The 22,407-nt window shown below is 32.7% G+C and overlaps 1 protein-coding gene across 1 annotated transcript in view; it reads right to left on the minus strand.

Annotated features, from left to right (window-relative positions):
- The window catches only part of PKHD1 (PKHD1 ciliary IPT domain containing fibrocystin/polyductin), a 455,948-nt gene that overhangs the window by 138,280 nt on the left and 295,261 nt on the right, over positions 1–22,407 (minus strand). Inside the window, 2 exon segments of the mRNA XM_007972274.3 lie at positions 11,169–11,256; positions 14,306–14,419. Coding sequence (XP_007970465.3) covers positions 11,169–11,256; positions 14,306–14,419 — 202 coding nt within the window.

Below are 22,407 nucleotides of genomic sequence, written 5' to 3' on the forward strand. Positions count from 1 at the left end.
GCTAACTACATAACTAGAATTAGTCTGCCTGCCCTCAAAGTGCAAACTCCTTTTCATTGCAGAATATATTTCCAACCTACCTTCCAAACATATGCCTTTCACCAGCATCAAAATAGTAGTCAATTTGGGAATAGGACCCAGTAGTTTATTGCACCTCTAACATATTTAAAAAACATCATCTTTTAGAGGTTACATATGTGATCCTGAACTCCTGCCAATGAATGGACCAACTCTATATTCTAATACTTGAACTAAGTTATTATACTAATAAAGTGTGAGGAAAGAGCAAAATAAATTATAGTAGTATTTGAAAATAAATTCAAGATTCTCTCATTTGTTAGATAAGATGCCATTGAACCAAGAAGCTCAATAAGTTCTGATTTCCAGAAAATACACATCAAGTCAATGTAGCAGGCATTTATTGGAGCCCTTCTTTATGTTCTGCTGTGCACTAGACACTAATATACCAAATCAACAATAACAAAAATATATCCCTCTGCTACATAAGCCACTGGGAGGAACAGGACACACAAATGTTAAACATCTTAGTGTTATGTCTTTCTTAAAATTGCAAATCATAAAATCACATCTTACGTTCAGATGATGGGAAAATTTGCAGAGTCGGGGAGACCTAAAGCCCTGTGTCAGATGTAATGGAATCTTTAAAGATAAGTAGGAAGCTATAGACTCAAGGAGGAGATGCAAGAGTACTGCATCTGATCCTCTTATTTCACTTATTAGGTACTTAAGGAGCCAGTACAAAAGTTGTCGTAGAGAGCCATGTGTGAAGTGCTGAAATGAGAATGTAGCAGAAGGGAAAGAAAAAAGAAATATTCCAAACAAAATATATACAAGGAATACATCATTAATTTAACATAGGAGATAAAGGAATAGATACAATCAATTATGACATTCAATTTAAAGGTTTAGGGCCTGGAGAAAAGGATGAGGTAACAAATGACGTGATTTCTTCTTCAGTTCAGTTTCTTCCTTGTAAATAACAGACTATATTAATAAATCACTTCAGACACCTCCCATCTGTCAAAATTACCAAAACAATGAAAGATAACAAAGGTTAGTGGGGATGGAGAGAGGAGAGAACTCTTGTATACTGTTAGTAGAAATGTAAATTAGTACAACCATTATAGACAACAGTTTGGAGGGTCCTCAATAACTAAAACTAGAATATATCCAGCAATCCATCTTCTAGATATATATTCCAAGGATACAAAATCAGTATGTCTGAGATATTTGCATTCCCATGTTCACAGCAACATTATTCACAGTATCCAAAATATAGAGTCAGTCTAGGTGCCCATCGACAAATGAATGGATAAAGAAAATGCAGTATACACGTACACTCTGGAATACTATTCAACCTTTAAAAAGAAGAAAATCTGGTCATTGGCATCAACATAGATGAACCTGGAAGACACTATGTTAACTGAAATGATCCAGGACCAAGAAGAGAAATACCACACGATCTCACTTGCATGCAGAGTCTGAAAGAGTGGACTCTTTGAAGCCGAGACTAGAATGCAGGTTACCAGAGGCTGCTGGTTTGGGTTGGTGGTGGGGGGAAGCAAAGTTGGAAGAGATGTTGATAAAAGAACATAATATCTCAATTAGATAGAAGGAATAACTTCAAGAGATCTATTGTGCAACATAGTGACTACTGTTACTAATATATTGTATTCTTTTAAAGTGCTGAATGTGGATGTGTAGTATCATTACCACACACAAAAAAACTATATGAGATAATACATGTTAATTACGTAGATTTTGCCATTCCACAATGTAATACATGTATCAAAACATCATGTTGTACACCATAAATACATAAAATTTTTACTCGTCAATTAAAAAATAGAACAAAATAAGTCAATCACTTGAGAAACAAAGGATAACAGGACAAAGAGATTGGATGTCTTACACATTTTCTTGAAAATTTAATGAGATAAGAAATAAGAAAAAATAAGAATTTGGGAGAACTTTCCTCATAATCCAACTCTTCTCCCTGTTTTCCCCTTCTCAGTAAATGGCACAGCTCCTTACCCAATTGCTTAGGGTCAAAAATTTTAGAGTGATCTTTGACTCTTCTCTTTCTCTTTTCCTCAATATTCAGTCCATCAGCAAGTCATGTCACTTTCATCTTTAACATATATTTAGCCACATCTTTACTCCTCCATCACCGCCATCCTAATCTAAGCCATCATCATGTGTTATCCAAAAAATTGCAATAGCAATGTCTTAGCAGTTAGTGTCTCTGTTTCCACTCTTATCTCTTCCCCATCACTACCACCAACAGTCAATTCTCCACACATCACAAATCAGATTAAAGTATAAGTCAGGCTCTGTCCTTGCCTTGTTTAAAATCTTCCAATGGCCAGGATAAAACCTAACCTTTATCATAAGATTGGTTGACAAAGTAACCATTTAATTTCAAAGATCACATGGCTACCCTTCAAAGACTCACAGTACAAGATATGCGTAACACTTGTAATGGGTAAAAGCAATTTTTTGTGTCTAAATCTAACTTGTCTTGATTTATTTACAATACAAATAAAACCTCAACAGTTTTGTTCATCAGTCTTCACAAATCAATTCAAGCAAACGACAACAGAGAGTAATTTCGAGATAAATTGATAAAACACAGAACAAAAGAAAGTAATTTTTCTTCAAAATATCTTGCTAAGCTTACTTTGGTTGATTGTGTAAGATATAAGTTTATAGATATAAGTTTATAAAGTTAACATGAAATTTTTCCTCTGAATCACACTACCATTATTCATATATATATTCAGGTATCTAATATAGATAATATATATATTCAGGTATCTAATATAGATAATACATATATTCAGGTATTTAATTATATATAATATATATATTCAGGAATCTAATATATATTATATATATTCAGGAATCTAATATATATATTATATATATTCAGGTATCTAATATATATAATATATATATATTCAAGTATCTAATTCCGTTGGTGAAAATTCATGAAAGAGTCCAACTGAAATATGCTTATATCACAATATATTAGAAAGACTTACTGAATTGACTTTTAAGATTGTAGAGCCATCTTTAAAATGATGGCCTGAATAAGGTCTGTAGTTCAGTTAATACCGCACCAATATCAACTTGCCAGATTTGCTAATGTTTTATAGTTATGTAATATGTTATCATCAAGGAACATCGAGTGAAGGGCATATATAAACTCTACTATTTTTGCAACTTATTTTGAGTCTGAAGTTATTTTTAACATTTTTTAAAAGGTTTTAAAAAGAAAGAATTCCATAAAATGAATATACTATGTTAATTGCACATCATTCGTATAAACTCATTAAATTACTCCTCCTCAGGACTGATATTAAGAAATTTTGTTTTTAATAGTTGTAATATGTAGAACACATGCAATGGAATCAGATAAATCAGGGTAAAAAATCCAGCCTCAGGAATTTCTAGCTTTATGAACTTGGAACATTTACTTAACTTCTCCAGCCTCAGTCTTCATATCCATAAAATGCAGATAATAATACCTAACTTACAGCATTGAAAGATTTAAATGAGATAATGTATGTAAAATGCTTAGTAGAGGCCTGACATATAACAAGCTTACATGATAAGAACCAAATAAATGGTAGCTAGTTAATGACTATGGATAATTTTAATTAATAAAATTGAGTTCCTTTCAAAATAGCCTGTAGCTCAGACTCTGAATGAGGTTTTAACACATTCTTATAAGAAAAATCCATTCATATAGTTCCTGCCAAATTCCAGCTTGCTAACCTTTTAATTATAATTAAAGTTTCTTATTGATCCTTGTTAGAAATGCTTACTTCACAAATCCTTTTGAGCATCAGAAAAGCACTTTAAATTCAACATGACCTAAACTGAATTCATAATCTTTTCTCTAAACTTAGTCCTCTTCAAGTGAATGACACCACTATCCAGCTACACAAACCAGAAACCAAGATTACACTTCATATTCAACGTGTCTTACAGATTTTATCTCCTGCCTCTAAATCTGCCCACTTCTCCATTACTCCTGCAGTGTACAAGTTACACTGTCTCTTGCTGAGTGTCTCTGGATCTACTTTCAACCTCTCCTGCTGTCTACATTCTGCCTACAATATTTTAGATGTACAAGTATGATAATAAGTGCTACCTCCTATCCATACTACCCCCTTAAAAACCTACAACAGCTTCAGGACACTCTTAGGGTGAAAACTAAAATTCTTGATATTGACAATGTATGTGGCCCTGACACTTAACTCCTTGGAACCCTGTCATTGTCAACCCCTACTCTCCACATCAACTATCATGGTATTCTTTCAGACCCTCATGTTCTCCATTCTCCCTCCCACCACAGAATCACCTCTCCACCCTCTGCTCCTCAATCACCTGTGCTGACTCCTTAATATCTAAAAAGTTAGAATGCCCCCAATCTCAATCTCATGCTCCAAATCTCTCTTCTACCCATGTTTTCTTCAATAATAACATCACCTACTTCCAACATGGCTGCTTCCAAACCCTAAATTATGCATGTAATTTTCTTCTTGACACCTACTCTTGACATCTCCAACTTTGCATGCCCCTGCTGCCTTTCATCCTGACAAACCTATTCCCCTCTCAGTCTTCCCATCTCAGTGCGTGCTTCCACCATTCACCAGTGTGCTCCATCAAAACACCTGCAGCACTCTTTCCTTGCCTCCACATGCAGTCATCAGCAGGACCAGCTGTTCTCTCCATCTCCACTGCCTCTTCCAGAGTCCCAGCTACATGATTTCTGACCTCAGCTGGCCTCATAACTGATAACCCAGCTCTACTCTTATCTCCATAATCCATCATTTACACAGCCAGAGAAGTTTTTTAAACAAAAATCAGATTCCACCATCCTCCTGCATAAAACCCTTCAGTGATTTCCCCTTTGACCTCTCATACCTGAACAAGGTCCTGTATGTCTTGGCACTTGCCATACCAGACAATGCTGCCCTCTGCTCACTCTGCCCCAGCTATAGTGACCCTCTGTCTGTTTCCCCCCTACCCTCACCCTAGGCCAGCTGGTTCCCTCCCGTCCTTCAGGTCTCAGCTCAAATTTCTCTTCCCCAAAGAGACTTTCCCTGTCCATTCAATCTAAAATGGTACCCTTCACATTTTATGCCCCAGCTATTTTTGATCATACCACCATGCTGACTTCCTTACCAGCATATTTTATAATTTCAACTATGTCATTTATATTTCTGTATTTGTTTGGGTATTGTCATTCTCTCCACTAACATCTGAGCTCCCAGAGGGCAGCAATCTCTTCTAATTTGCAATCTCTTCTATATATCTTGTGCTTACAGTCTGACCTGGCACATAGTAAATATTCCTCAGATATTTGCTTAATAATTGAATGCTGTTTGCTCTGGCTAGAACACCATTTCCACATATAACCCACTTTGCTTAATTAATGCCCATTATTCTTTCAGATCCCACCTCTGAAATTATGCTTCAGGGAAGCCTTCTCCAACTTCCCATAAATGCCTCAAGTTGACATATTCGTGTTTTCAGAATCCTATATAACCCTTCACAGAATTTATCATATATGTAATTTTACATTTACTATTTGATCAACGTCTGAGTTTTTACTTAACATTATATCTCCAGATCATAGCTCAATGTTTGACAAACATAAGCATCTGTAAAATTCATGTCAAATAAATAATTTTAAATAACTGTGAACATAATACCTATTTTACAAAGAAATTCTGTACATAGAGAAAAGCACATCAAAGCATACCTGTCAAGATACAAGATAGCTACCTACCATTTCACCAACAGGGATCCCTGCTGTGCTGTATGTCCTTCCAGAAATTTCCATATTATCTATATGTATACATATTTTTATTTCTTTATCTACAGAACTAGGCTAGTATGTAATATTAATCCCCATGTGAATGTGAATCTCTGCTCTCTTTTGTCAATTAGGAGTTCACTATTTTTAATCTTTGCCAAATTAAACTTTAAAATGGATTCCATTGCTGTTTTAATTAATATTTACTTCAATTTTAGTAAGAAGACCATTTTTTCTATGTTTATTAGTCAGATGAATGTTTTCTTTTATGGCTCACATATTCAAACCCTTTCACAAATATGTTTCTGGTATATTCATATTTTTATTTTTAGTCTTGACATATAAAAGTTCTTCACATATAAAAAATGTTAGTCCTTCATCTGTACTATTGTATGTTGTAAACATTGTCGAATTGGTCATTTGTCATTACATTTTGTAATTGACATGCAGAAATATTGACCTTGTTATATTGTCAAATCTATTATTTATTTGCTATGGCTATTGTTTTGCTTGTTATGATCAGAGAAGTCTTCGCTAGTTTAAATTACAGGTTTACTTAAACTTTCTTCAAATAATTTTATGGTTTTAATTTTTTACATTTTGTTTAATAATCCACCTATAATTTAGAGTAAAACATAAAGTGGGAATCTAATTTTATATTTTTCCAAAGCATTTACTGATTATTCCAGCCTGTCTTCAACTAAATTCAAATGCTAATTTATTCAAATTCTAAAAATAATTCATGACTGTGTTTATTTCTTGGTATTCTTTTTAGTTTTGATGCCAACAACAGATTACTCATATTAGAGGCATATATTTAAAAAAAAAAAAAACTGCTAATGTTTGGCTATTTTCAAATATTTATTGTTCCAAAGAATTTAATGAGTCAGATTCTGATGAATATATTAGACCTGTGATTCAAGTTGTATTAGATTTGACATCTTTAAAATAATGAACTGTCAAATTTTTGTTCTGTATCACCATTTATTCTAAACTCCTTTTATGCTTTTGAACAGAGTTTCATAGTTTTGTTTTTATAGGTTCTGTAATTTTTCTTAAATTTACTTCTAGATATTTGTGGTTGAAATTTTAAATAAGATTGTACATTATAATTTAAAAGTTTATTGCTTGTATATTAAAAAGCTGTTGATGTGCATTTATTGAAAGCAACTGATAGTTTTTCAGATAATTCTCTAGTTTTACAGGATGAAATGTGGTTTATAAACCACATAAAAAATAGTTTGGATTATTTTCAATAATTGGATCTAATGTATTTTTCTTGCCTGGATACATTAGCTAAAACTTTAATAATAATATTTAATGATTGTTGTAATAAACAATAATATTTAATGTCAGTTTTTCTCATAAAATACAAAACTGAGAGGAATCCTTTAGTGTTTATTTTGTATTATTATTCAAACCAGTGCTTCTCCACTAATGGTTATACCATCCAAATAAATAGCATTAATTTAAAAGAAGTATCCTTGTAATCTTCATTTACTGTTTATTCCAAGAATGTTTGCTGAATTTTATTAAACGTATTTCCATTTTGTGCCAAATTGGTCATGTTCTTAATCTTCACATCTGGTATTAAGGTAAATTATATGAATGGATTATTTCATTTCAAATTATCTTTGTTCATTTGAATGAAACACATTCAAACATAGCTTGCTTTGTTGCTTTTTCATTTATGATTTTTACATTCTATTTGGATGTTGTCTCAGTTTTCTTTTTTTTTTTTTTGAGCTATTTTTAGTAGCTATAAACAACTGTAAAGATTATTTTATGCCTGTTTCCTTAAATTAATTGGGAATAGATTATATAACATAGGAATTATTTGATATTCAACTGATTGGAAGAATATGGTATAAATTTATGTGAGCCAAATGTATTTTTGGAGATAAATCTTTGATAAATTTATATCTTTCACTATTTCTGGTTCTTTATGTTTTATTCTTCTCTAGCCAATTATGACAATTCTAAATTATCATTAAAAATTCCTTTTTATAAAGTATTTTTCTCAAAAATGTTAAAGTTGCACTATATACACTTATATTTTTTATATTATAACTGTAACCTATTCTGTACATATATTTGAACTTCATTTCTCATTTTATATATTGGGGTTTTCTTGGTATGATTAAAGTTACTAGAGATTAAACCACTACCTCTTTTTAAAAATTTAATCTTACTAGTTTTCTACTTTCTATTTCACCAATTTCCTCCTTTTTCTTGCATTGATTGAGTTCATTAGACTTGTGGATTATTTTGTTTCTAATTTCTCATATTGACAGTTATTCTTCATTGTTTAGAAGAATTCTCATTGTTTAGAATAATTATCAATATGAAAACTGTCAATAAGAAAAGTTTGTTCGCTTATTCAATCACAAAAGCATTGAATGTGATGGCATGTTTTACAATATCTTATATGCTATACTCTCATTATTGTTATTTCCCAGCTATTCTGTTGGTAAAGTTTTGATGTTTTCTTGGGTATAAAAGTTATTTAGAAAATAATTTATTATACCTTTTTTCTTGTAAGAAATTAAGATTGTTGGTTTATATTTTATTTTAATCTCTATGTTTATTATATTGTGATCACACACCATTATTAAAATTTATTAAGGTTGTAATTACGGATATATATATTTTTTTTTTAGGTAAAGGAGTAGTTTGATATATAAATTAAATTTCTTTTATTATATTACTCATGTTCTTCATATTTTCTTTACCCTTTTTAACCTAATTAAAAGATTTGGAACTGAAAGAGGTAAATAAATATCTTGGATTGTGATTTTTGTTTCTGTCAATTTCACCTTATATTTCCTAGAGATTAGCTTTATATTTCTATATTGTATTTATCTGCTGTAAAACTTTTCTGACTGTTAGGGTCTCGCTATGATTGAAGTCTTTACTAATGTAAAGTATAATTATTTAACCAATTGAAACATTTATTTTGATTTTTACATGTTTTGTTAATAATTTTGAGGCTCCTTTATTTTAGATGTCAATGATTTATTCTTATTCAATATTTAACTTTAAATTTCTCCTAATTGGTTTTAAGTTTTCCTCTGGTAAAAAAGTTATAATTACATTTTGACTTTTAACCCAATTTTTCTACATAGCAATATTTTTCACAAATATTTTGCTTTGTAACTGGTAAATGTATTCTTACTTTCTTATTTCTGTTTTTTTAAATATATCTTTTTGTTGCTTTTATTCTTTTACCATTTCATTTTCTTCTTTTTTTTTCTTAGTTTACTATTTATTTTATGGTTTCTTTCATTTTTTCTCCTCTGGTGATTTGGAAAGTATATATAATATTCAAAATTCTAATAAAACAAATTAACTCATATTTACCTACTATGGTTATAGTTCCAGATTTTTATCTGATAATTTTGAATGGTGAAGATTCGTTTATATGTCATATTTGCTAAACTATTATACACAGTTAATCAATCAAACACTAATCTAGGTGTTACTGTGAAGGTGTTTTGTCAATGTGGTTAACACAGTCAGTTGAGTTTAAGGAAATTAGGCCACCCAATAATGTGGGTGGGCCTCATCAATCAGTTGGAAGGCCTTAAAAGCAAAACTGAGATTTCCTTTGGGAAGAAGAAATTCTGCCTTAAGACTGCAAATCAGTTCTTCCGTACTTTGCAACGTGCTGGCCTGCTCACAAATTTCAAACTCTCCAACTGCCATAATTCTGTAAATCTATTCCTTGAAATACATCTCTTTATATATAAATGCATGTATATTAATATTTATTATATCTATTGTATAATTTATATACATATAACAGGTAGGATACACACATACACACACACACACAAGCACATAACCTACTGATTATGTATTTTTTGTATAAACAGAACCCTAACTAATACATTAACTTTTCAAATGTTATGTTATTTCTTTTACAAGAACAATTATTAGAATTTGTTTTAGGTTGGACGTGGTGGCTCATTCCTGTAATCCCAGGCCTTTGGGAGGCCGAGACAGGTGGATCACCTGAGGTCAGGAGTTCAAGATCAGCCTGACTGACATGGTAAAACATCTCTACTAAAAATACAAAAATTAGCCTGGCATGGTGGTGTGTGCCTGTAATCCCAGCTACTTGGGAGGCTGAGGCAGGAAAATCGCTTGAACCCAGGAGGCGGAGATTGCAATGAGCCAAGATTGCACCATTGCACTCCATCCTGGGCAATAGAGTGAGACTGCATCTCAAAAAAAAAAAAAAAAGGAATTTGTTTTAATAACCATAGTTACACTATAATATTTAAATTATTTCAGTGCTTCTTAGTTATTTATATTATTCTTACATTTTATTTCTGTTACTGAATTTTCAATTTAGTTTAATCTCTTTATTTGAACACTGAATTTTCTTCCATTTTTCACATGTGCATCTTAGCAGTGTGTCCAATTCTTTGGTCACAATATTTTTTTTCCTTAAACATTTATAGATGTGGCATCATGATCTTCCCACATGTGATGGTGTAGAGGTGAATGCTAAGGCTAGAAAGCTTGATGTTCCTTTCCTTTACTTTTTGTTCACTCTATTTTTCTTATACTATGAAGATGATGTAAGGAAGCAATCACCATCCTTGATATTAACCTTTTCTAATAAAATGCAACTATTCTCATGTTTTCTATGTGTATTTCAGTTATAGTTTTCATTATTCTTTCTGTTGTAGTTATCCTGAGTTCTTATTAAAAATGACATATTACCCATAGATAGCTTTTAATTTTCTGATCTCTATTTCTAGTACTTTATCTTTTGTCATTTTCATTTCCTAGTCTTATCTTCTGTGTTCGAATAGATCTCCATCAGCTTGTTCTTCATTTTACCCATGCAGTTTGAGGCAGCAATGATTCTATCCTTTACTGCCTTCAATGCATTATTAAATTTCACAATATACTTCATATGTTTCTTCTCCCTCCTGTTTTATTTCTGTCTATATCTTAATGAGCTACCTTTTCAGCTTAGACATAGTATTCTTACCTCATACTTCACCTCTTATCTCATGGAATTCATGTATTTTAAGATTTTTATGGACAGCAATAATTATGTATTATCTAAAATTTTCTCCTGGAATAAACTGTGTTCCTCTACTACCTTTTGCATGTTTTGTTGTCCTTCTATTAGGCTATAGAGATATTTTTTAAATTCCCTACAATCACTTCTTTTTCTACTTACTCATCCTTTAATTATAATGCTTAACCTAAAATTCAATTTCATATTGTAACAAAATCTCAAGCAGAAGCAACCTAAACAACCACCAAGAAAAAGCCCTAAGTTACTCTCATTCCTTACCTCTCATTTCCTGAGGCAATATCAGCTCCAAGATGTGTCCAGGAGTTCTTAGGATAAGCACTGTAAAGCTGAACTTTCCCATAAACCCCTGAAAATAAAAGGAGTAACAGTTGGATAGAAGAATCCTTCAGAGGAATTAAAGCCAGGTAAGTAAAAGTCATTCCATAGGCTGTTGTGCAAAACATGGGATATAGAATCTCTATATGAAGGTTCCATATTATCAAAAGCATTATTTAAATGCTCTATTTTACAATACTAAGATATATCTCACATGGCTATGAAACTTATTCTCTCAAATTCTATAGAAAAAAGAATGCTACACCACATCATAATAATCTAAAAGGTGGGAAGCAGACCACTCTAATGACTAAAGTTGAAGAGGTACTCCTTTCCACTCTTGATGTGACTCCAAACCATTTGCAGTTCTTTTGGAAGTTAACCAGTTTTGGTATTTTTTGTTATACACTAGGTTCTCCAGAAGCATGGTTAATTTTACTTCCTTAGGATAGAGTTTTGGAGCTATTAGCTTTATGTTTAGTGGCTGGACTTAATATTTTGTCTTTTATCAAGGGAGAGATTTCTAAGTCCTTTGTTTCAAAGTGTAATTTATTTCAGACTCATAAATTAAAGTCTTACCAGGAACATGCTTGATACAGCCCAGTTTTATTTTTTCATGTCTTTCCTCTTACATATTTTATTGCCATTTTCAACCACAATCCCTCATATTCTAGTGGTTTAAAAATGTTTTGACCATGAAACTCACCAGTAAAAGAAAAAACATGTGATCGTGTACTCTAAGCACATGTATATTTATTTTATTTACATAATTCAGATATTTATATTTAGATAAAAAATATACACATATATGAATATACTAATATATATTTGAATAGAAGTTCTAATATTTTATTCCTGCTTCCAAATGTATTGTCTGCATATCCCTGGATTGGTGCACACTATTTTATTGCAAATCACCAATTTAAAATTTTTACAGTTTTCATCAGAAATCATAGAAATAAAAGAAGCAGGAAATCACTAAGGTACGAATAATATGCCTTGGGTTTTCATCTGATATGCACTGAAAAAAAAATCCCAGTTAATTAGAACTTAACCAACTGTTTATATCAACATCCGTATCTTTTCCCCCACATATCAACTACGAAAATGTCAGAAGATAATAAAACTAAATCAGGATAAATGGATATAAAAAGAACCCCATTTTCAGGATGTGTCCTGAAACCAATCTTTCATAATAGCATTTATGTATTTCATAAGACATCATCACCCAAAACAAAACTCCATCTTTTTTCACTACAGGCTAAGTAAGCTAGGCTTAGAAGGATTCTGAAGTAATTTAAAGAGATTTCCAACCAAAACGTTTATAACAAAAAGCAGTTCATGTCCTTAAATTTGAATTATCCAGAAAATTCAATTGACCAGAAAAGTCGATTTCTTGGTCATTTCCAATCATCAAAGTTTACTGTAAAATGACACAATTTCTTAGTTGTTTCAAGAAGATTATAAATGATTTAATACGATTAAAATTTTTCATCTACTTATGATATTACAAAAATTTGAGCATGCGATGAAAGAAATACTTCATTCTTTATTTCAATTTAGTATCAAAGAAAATTTCAAAGACACTAGTTTGACCATACGGCCTGGATCGGGGATCAGAGCAGACATCTGTGGATAGTCCTAACAGAAAGTTTGTTCCAGTATTATCACACTACAGAAAAGAGTGGATACCACAGGCAAAAGGAGATCAAATGTTCTTATAATAATCCATCTAGTTTGTCAACTTGGAAAAATTAAAACATTCTTGAACCTCTTATTGTTAGAAAGATAAAATAAATAGCATGCAGGGAAAAAAACCCTTTGGAAACTATAAAGTGCTATCAAAGTATTATATGACAATGATTATGTATTATGGAACTAAGTTAACAAACTTCATACTATCTTAACATTTTTGTCTCCGCTCTATTGAGTTACTGAGATCCAGAGAGGGAGCCACTGACTGCTAATGAATATTAAATTTATATCTCATAGTGTTCAGAAACCTCAGAAATGATGATCCTTGCTCTTTTTCCACAAGGTAAAATGGTTTACTTGAAAACCTCCAACATAGCAATGCATCTTAAGGAGAATCCAAGGAAATTAACAATCAATTTTCTTTAAGAATGGTCGTATTTTTTTCTTTTAGTTAATCTTTTTCTCATTTATATAATAGTTGAAATAAGTTCACTATACTTTATTATTCTTTTAGATATTATACTGTCACACATCTTAAATATAATAACATATTTATTACTCTTTTAGATATTGTATTGTCACACAGCTTAAGTACGTTATTATATTATAATAACCACACAGCTTTATAGTGTCAGCATTTGGATTATTATGTTATAATAACATATTTAAGCTATGTGACAATAAAATATCTAAAAGGGTAATAAAGTATAGTGAACTTATTTCAACTATTATATAAGTGAGGGAAAAATAACTAAAAAAAATGAACATTCTTGAAGAAAATTGCTTCATGCCAAGAGTTATCCCTCTTTACTTATAAAATTAGTAATGCCCACATAGAGAAAGTGGGAAAATACTTAAAATCTGATGAACATTCCCTTATTCCTCAAAACTGAGTTAGTTGGGGATACATACATATGGTTATACAAGCCCAGTCCCAGTTTCTGTACTTTTACACAGATCAATTTAAAATAGGATTTGATATTGTGGCAATAACAAATAAAGAAATTGTCAACAGTGAATGTTTCTTATTAATGTATAGATCAGTTGTATAAATGTATCAATAATAGAGTAGTATTTATAGTTGATAATACTGACTCAGTCAAAATTTTAGTGTCTGACTAATCTGGATCTTAATCCAAATGCTGACACTATAAAGCTGTGTGGTTTTCTGCATGTCGTTCATCATCTCTGAGTCTTAGTTTTGACATCTCTAAAATGGACACTGCTCACAAGAGAGTTGGTAAGTAAAATAATAAATATAAATTACCTAAAAGAGTGTCTGGAATTTAGCATATGTTCTATGAATAGTATTTCTCTATAAGACACAAACACACAATACACACACATGCATTTTATTTTTAATGAAAACTATATTATACTCTTACCAATTGTTCCTGGGTCAATATGAATTCCATTCAGACGGTCACAAAAGACTCCCTCTGAGGCTCTAAGGAGAATCAGAAGCTTTTGTTCCTTTTCTAAGGGATTTTCTAAAGTACCTGTTTACAAAGAAAAGTATATCATTCAAATCAATTTGAAATTAAAAGAGAGGGAGAAATTGAGGTATAATTTCAAGAATGCAATGTAGATACTGTAAAATAGACTATATGGAGGAGTCTGTGATTATGTAAATGAAATAAGAATAGGAAAAACAAAAGATTCACTAAACTTCTCTGTAGGAGACTCGTGTATTATTCACCAGATATTCACTCTTCTTTCTTTATTAAGGCAGCGTAAACTTTCCTGACCAACTAATATTTATCCTGGTCATATGACTTGCTTTGGCCAGTGAAATTTGTGTGAAAGTGATAGGAATATCGGTTCTCAGGTGATGCTTCAAGGGACTTGGCAAGTTGTTTTGTTTTGTTTTATTTTTTTTTTACCAGATTTCTTTCCATGTTGTTCTCTACCATGAATGGAAAATTCCTTAAATAGCCTCTGGTATCTGAATGAAGAGACATACAGAGCAAAACTGAATAGAACACACAAGGTGGAGCCAAGTCCAACCAAGTCTAACATAAATATTTCTTGATGCAAACCACTGAGATTTGGGGATTATTTGTTACACACCATTATTATGGCAAACCTGCCTGATACACTGTCTATGGCTAGATAAACTTCAAATTTCTTTATATGCATCTTAGCATTTACTCCTCACAACAAACCTGAGAAGTCAGTATAATTATTATCCCAGTTTAAAAAATTTGCACATAAAGAGTCTTAAAGGTTAAGGGACTTGTCTAAATTGATCCAACTATTAAGTAATATAATCTATTTGAACAAAGATCTGTTTATGCTAAGTGTTTATTTAACAAATAAGAGGTCATTTTCTAAAACTAAATTCTTTTAGCAGCATAAAGACTCATAAAGACATAAGGCTGTGATACTCAGACAGCAGTTGGAATTTTTTCTGACCTTATTTTATTGATGTTAACAGTGGAGTTTGGTATGAAAATTCGTACTTCTACGGTATGATAATTGTTCAGGGAATTTGTCAAAATAGCGTTAGTGACTACGGACCTAAGGAAGGTTAGTCTCTTTGGAAAATATGTCTTGGAGTACAAAAATATTAAAGTTATTAAAGTCAGGTTTTTAAGAAATAACTGGGCCGCGCACGGTGGCTCATGCCTGTAATCCCAGCATTTTGGGAGGCCGAGGCGGGCGGATCACGAAGTCAGGAGATCAAGACCATTCTGACTAACACGGTGAAACCCTGTCTCTACTAAAAATACTAAAAATTAGCCGGGCGCAGTGGCGGGCGCCTGTAGTCCCAGCTACTCGCGAGGTTGAGGCGGGAGAATGGCGTGAACCCGGAAGGCGGAGCTTGCAGTGAGCTGAGATTGCGCCACTGCACTCCAGCCTGGGCGACAAAGCGAGACTCTGTTTCAAAAAAAAAAAAAAAGAAAAAGAAATAACTGTTGGGAAGGTAATCCCCAAATTACATACCAAATCAGACAGATTCATAAAAACCACCGGCTATCAAATGCGTCTTCCCAGTTTATAAATTCCCGAAAAGATAACCCAAAATGACATTGTTAAATACAATGTGAAATAACTAGTAAACTTACAATTGCCCGGTTTTCATTTTAGTTGCTGGTCTTTCGAGCAACATAAAATCATCCCCTCTAGCTGACACTTCCTATATACGTGGTTAGCCAAAAGGCACAGGTAAGTCTGAAGCTTGCTATATACCTATCTTTATAGTTCAGCCCTCACTGCCATTACTCCAGTACTCTGCTGAAAGCGAGATTCAGAGAGGTAAGTAAATCTGCCTAGAGGCCTATAGTAGGTCAATGGGTGAGCAAGCCTATGTATTTCCAATAATATGCAAAGGTGTGTTGCTCCTCTGTGTAGGTAATGAAACTCCTCAGCTGAGAGCCTGATGCATCATCTTAGTGAAAATAAAGATGTGCTAGAGCAGAAAGAAGGGAAGCAGGGGAGGATGAAAATGTTTAGTAAATGTGTATAGCGTAGCTGTTATCTTGCCGTTACAAGTCTGTCCAGTAAGCTGTTTTCCAACTGTGATTTCATTTATTTCACGGAGGGTAGTTTAGAGTCTTTGGGAAAAAAAAAAAAAATGGCCTAGCACTAAAGAGATACCAGAGAGAAAAAAAGTAGGACAGTTTTTGCCCTAGAGAAACGTATGCAGAGTCCTACAAAAAGAGTTCAGCATTCCTCTAAAATTAGAGATTAAATCAATTATGCAACCCAACGCTGCAGCACATGTGGAGCTTTCGCAGAAAGTCTGGGCAAAATTAGTTAGCCTGCTGTGATCTTTTGGTATCTGCAATGGCCAGAATTTGGCTTCCTTTTTGTTACTGAGGGAAAAAGAAAGATGGAGAATAGGGACTAAGTAGAAAGAAGGCAAAGGTGACCTAAGAGAAGGAAAAATGCTTCTTGAATGTGTAAAAGCTGATAAACGGAAAGGTTTAAAGGCTGAGATCCTCATTTTCTTCGCAAATCTAGCAATCGAAGAAAGGTGAGGTGCTCTCTCCAGCATGGGCTTTGCCCCTAAATGAGGGTAGCCACTTCTGAGACAGAAGATGCTAAGGATACGCAGCTCATCCTTGGTTTACCTTTGTGAAGCTTCTCTAAACTATAGCAAGAGGCATATTAAACCTGGGCAAATTTATGTATTCATAATGGGCGGGAATATAATTGTCATTGTGCTGCAAAGACATTCCGGATGTTTTCACATGCACAATTTAATTCTCACAATTTTATGACGAATACAGTTGAGGTTCTGATGAGGAAACTGAGGCAAAGAGAGGTTAAGTAGCTTGTCAGGAATCACATAACTGGTAAATGGCGAAGTTGGGCCTTAGACTTAATAAGTACCATCCTAGGACATGTGGATATGGAGGAACAGAAAAGAAGTAAAGGGAAGCAGACATTACTTAGTATAATGGTGGGCAGTGAAGGGGAAACAATGTGTTCCAGATGCTAAAATCACGTGAGATGGAAGAAAATGAGTTCTGGCATATGAAAGATAATCATTATAATGATTTGGGGAATATGGTACAAATGGGTTCCAGGAACTTCAAAAGGTAAGAATAAGAAAAAAGGACATTTCCTTATTTTATTAACTAAAGCTCTTTGATGGAATCAAGTATAATCCTAGTTTGCACTTAAGCCCACTCTATCAACATGACTCACCAGACCTTGTACCAAGCCAACCCATAAGAAATTATTTACCCTTCCCTCAACTCACTCTCCTCTGTGCTCATGAGATTTCCCAGCGTTTACATGTTTTACCTTCATCTTAACTAACTTTGATTCATCCCTTAAAACTTGGCTCTACCATAATTTATTCCTGAAAGCCTTCTATGATCTTGAATTAGATGCCCCCTTTTGTGTGTAAAATGTTCTGTACTGCTTGCTAAAGTAATTCTACTTCAAGCAACTTGTCCTAAAGAACTTGTAGGGGACAAGGGCAAAGAATAATGCCCAAGGTTCTCCACTGCGGTGTTATTTATTTATAATTGGCAACATTTAAAAACACCTTGAAATAGCAAACAATTAGAAATATTTTTGTCCATTTTAAACTCCTTCCTTTCTTCCCAGACTTTTTGACATACTTAATAGCTGAAATGTACAAGTCCCCAAGCAACCGTATACTCCCTTGCTTCTGCCCCTCTCTGCCTTCATTCCTGTTTTTGTCACGGCCAACTCTTACATACTCTCAAACCCAGTTCAGATGCCATCTCTTCTGGAAAGGGCCTTGTCAACTAAGTCTGGGTTAAGTGACCTTCTAAGGGCTATCACAGAGTGCCATGTTTTACTACAATACTTCTAAAACTATACTGTAAGGGCCATTTACCTGATTGCCTCCTTCTCTCAGTGAGCGCAAGAAGAAACTATGTACTCCCAGCAGAGTTTATTTGAAGATATTTTATTCCAGAAATGTTTAACTTGGTAATTTTTACCAACCCTCCTGGAGAAAACAATTGGAATAAAGAGAAATACCCCATAGTAATAAAAGACTAACTTCACCAGTAAATTACAACTTTTAAGCATTTATGTACCTACCATTATAGCTTAAAAATATATACTGCAAAAATCAACAGGACTACAAGGACAAATGGATATACCTATAACACTTGTTGTAAAGCCAACACAACTGTTGTTAAAAAAAAATAAAAATACAGTAATGATACAGCAGTTTTGAATAATGCAATTTGCATATTTGACATAACAGGCATAGATGGAAAACTAGACCCACAAAGAATGTACATTCTTTTAAAGCACATGCACAAAACATTTTTAAAAATTGATCATATGATAAAGCAGTTTAGCAAATTTTAAAAAATTGGAATTATACAGCATTTGTTTTCTGACCATAGTTCCATCAAAATTTATAATTTGTAACAAAAAAATTTCAAAAGTAAGCTATATTAATTTTTCCAATTATCAAAGAATACCATTAAGAAAGTAAAAAAGGGGCTGGATGTGGTGGCTCATGCCTTTAATCCCAACACTTTGGGAGGCCGAGGCAGGCGGATCACAAGGTCAAGAGATCTAGACCATCCTGGCCAACATGGTGAAACCTTGTCTCTACTAAAAATACAAAAATTAGCTGGGCATGGTGCCACACACCTGTAGTCCCAGCTAATCAAGAGGCTGAGGCAGGAGAATAGCTTGAATCCCTGTCGCGGAGGTTGCAGTGAGCCGAGATCACGCCACACTGCACTCCAGTCTGGTGACAGAGCGAGACTCCATCTCAAAGGAATAAAAAAAAAGAAAAAAGAAAGTAAAAAAGCAAGCCACAGAGTGGGAAAAGATATTTGTACTACATATAACCGAGAAAAGATACATTCCAAAATATATAAATAACTTCGGTAAATAAATATAAAACAGGTATATTCATCATTAAAAAAGAGTAAGAGAACCGTTATTCTACAAAACAAGATACTCTCAAGTAAATAATAAATACATTCTACTATGCTCAATCATATCATAAAAAAGAAATAAAAATTAAAACAAGAATGAGATCTCACTACATATCCAGTAGACTGGATTTATAATATTTAAGCATATATTTTTCATTTTATAAAATTTGTTGTGTATGTGTGTCATTTTCCACAATTAGTAAAAATATATTAAATGACTATGTTCCAAGAATACTCTTCAATGAGTTTTGTTGATCAAAAGAGGGGAAACTGGCCAACAATTTAGTCACGTCTTCTGAATATACTATTTTCCAGGTGCTAGTCACTGACTCCAAAGCAAAAATTGTATTTTTATATAATTTGTATTTTTTATCTGAGTTAATCTTAAAACTCTATAAATACCTTGACTGCACATGAAAGATAAATAAATTACCCCCAAAATAAATTTTGTACATTTTTCCCTTGTCCTCAGAAGTGGGTTAAATGGTGATGACTTTGGAAGTTGAGCTTCTACCCAAAGTATAACTATTTTTCTCATGCCCTGCAATAGCGATTTTCTCCAGACCAGAGCCTCTAGAACCTTCTTACTATCATATAAACCCAAGCCGGTAAATAGCACTGAACCAAGTAAATTGCAGCACACATTTTTTTCTGAAGTAGCTTTTAATTCGCAGTGTATATTTGACCCGCTTATTCCTAAAACATTCCTCCCCAATAGAACTGATTCCATCTGAAAATAAATGTAGGGTAGAATGAGGCTTGCAGTCCAGTAAGATAAAAATTGGTTATAAAAATCAGTAGGCATTATCAAATGACAATGTCCAACCCCTCATACAGTGATTTTATTCAAGCTGACAAATTTTCATTTTTAATGAGGCCTCTCAACTTATCAATAATGGAATATTAAAATAAATGTGAAAATATGTGATTCATTCACTACTTGCAAAATGTACAAAAATTCTTAAAACTTCTTCCATAAGGTTGAGCAAATTACCTCATTTCTTTAAGCCTCAGTTTCCTCAATGATAAAATAGGCACAATAATAGCATCCATTTTTTGTGAGGGTTAAATGATTTAGTCCATGCTAATAGTACAAGGCACAGTGTCTGTATATGATACATGTTTTTAAAAAATATTGGCTTTTAGCAGTATTAATAATAGTAGCAAAAAAGATAGTAATAGTAACAATGGAGGTATCACAGTTATTCAAAATTAACCTTTAAATTTGAAAACTTAAAAAAATAAGGCAAGTTCTTCCTAGCAAGTAATATCTAATTCCTAAAGTACTAGTTAGACACTAGACATTTCAAAGCAAAAATATTAAGTGACTACTTATTTCAATGTCCAGCCCAAGGGACTTCAGAAAACACAAAGTTTACCTTAAACTGAAACATTCCTGTAAGTTTTCTAACTAAAAAAACAAATCATTCATTCATTAATTTATTCACTAGTTTTCTTAAAATTATTCTGTTTGTATGCAAAATTAAATATTTTATAATAAATTTATTATTTGATTATTTTAATAACTAAATAAATCCCTAAGAAATATTATATTACTGTTATATGGATTCATGAGTCAAAAGTACAGTTTAAGAAAGACTGATTTAAAAATTATTAAAATAGGAAAGATGATTACTGCAAATGCCTTTAGTAAAGACTAACTGATGTCCCAATAGGACAGAAGAATCTTTATTTGTATTAGCGTTTGGCTTAAAAAATATATTAAAAATACACACACACACAAACACACACACATAGATTTAAGGATAATGTGATGTTATGACAGAACTAATATCCATCAGAAAATAAACAGATCTTTTTATTCTTAATATCATTTTGAAATAAGTATTATTTAACTGTTGGCTGCCAGCCTTATTAGGGACTCTCCAAGCACAGAAATGAGTTTTAGCGTTTCCTGTACATCTAAGGGGCAAAGCTTTTACACTTTTGCTCCTACGGCTAAATAAGTAACAGCTTTAAAAGTCACATCCCTTTTGTGTCACCTATTTGTTTTATCAAGCAACTGTTAGTTTGATTAGGGAACTGTCCATCTAAATAAACTGAACAAACCATCTATTTTGCAGATATCTATGTACACTTATATTTTACACATTGCATGCGTGGGTATTTGTGTCTTTTTCTAATCATAGTTAAATTTGAAGGAGGACATACTTTTTAACTTCATATTTTTTTTAAATGAACATCACATACAAGATTCTCCCTGGCTGCTCAATGGGTCTGACTACTGGGTATTGTGGCTTTAAGCTGGAGGATATGTTTTAATCTACACTTTTCTCAGGTTTGTCTCCTTGTTATTACTTAATCATCCAATGAGCCTTACAGAACTGTCAGTTTGAAAGGCAATAAACTGTGTATGGATTTTTCTTCTTCTTTAGGATTGAGAAAGTCCCAATCATGGAAGCAATGAAAGAAACTTCCATATACCTAGTACTTCATTTCCTGACAATCAAAGGCATGTGCTAATGATGACCTTAGGCTCCTGGCTACACATGTGAGACAGGGCTGACAAATACCTATCACTGACCCTGAAAAACAATATGTGACAAGTTTTAGGATAAAAGCCGAGTGCCTAGTATAATTACTGAGCAACTAGACAATGCATCATGTGACCTGGTTGTGACAGGCCAAAGGAACAATGAACTGCTGTGTCCCCAGGGATGGCAATGGTTGGGGCATATCTTGTTGACTTAGGGATCAAGGAGGGTTCTATTAAGCTGTAAATATCTATCAGAATATTTGTCTCACAAATGTATTTTTACAATACAAAAAAACTTTATAAAATTATATAAATTTATTATTTTATATTATTTAAATGATACATTTATATTATTTTAATAATTAATACAAATGTATTATTATTGGTAACCCCTCTCTGAAGTCTTCCTAAAAAGTATTAAAAGAAGATTTTTCATTCGCAGTTTTAAAAGTACAAGATTAAAACAGTCTTTATTGAGTTGAATGTTTGAGTCAATAACAAGTTAACAGCATTGATACCTAAAACAACAAGAAACACATTTGTTAAAGCATGGGCACAATGTCTCATATAAGAGGAGACACTGATGAAAGGGATGGACTCA

Source organism: Chlorocebus sabaeus, chromosome 17 (assembly GCF_047675955.1).
Source record: "Chlorocebus sabaeus isolate Y175 chromosome 17, mChlSab1.0.hap1, whole genome shotgun sequence".
Taxonomy (NCBI): domain Eukaryota; kingdom Metazoa; phylum Chordata; class Mammalia; order Primates; family Cercopithecidae; genus Chlorocebus; species Chlorocebus sabaeus.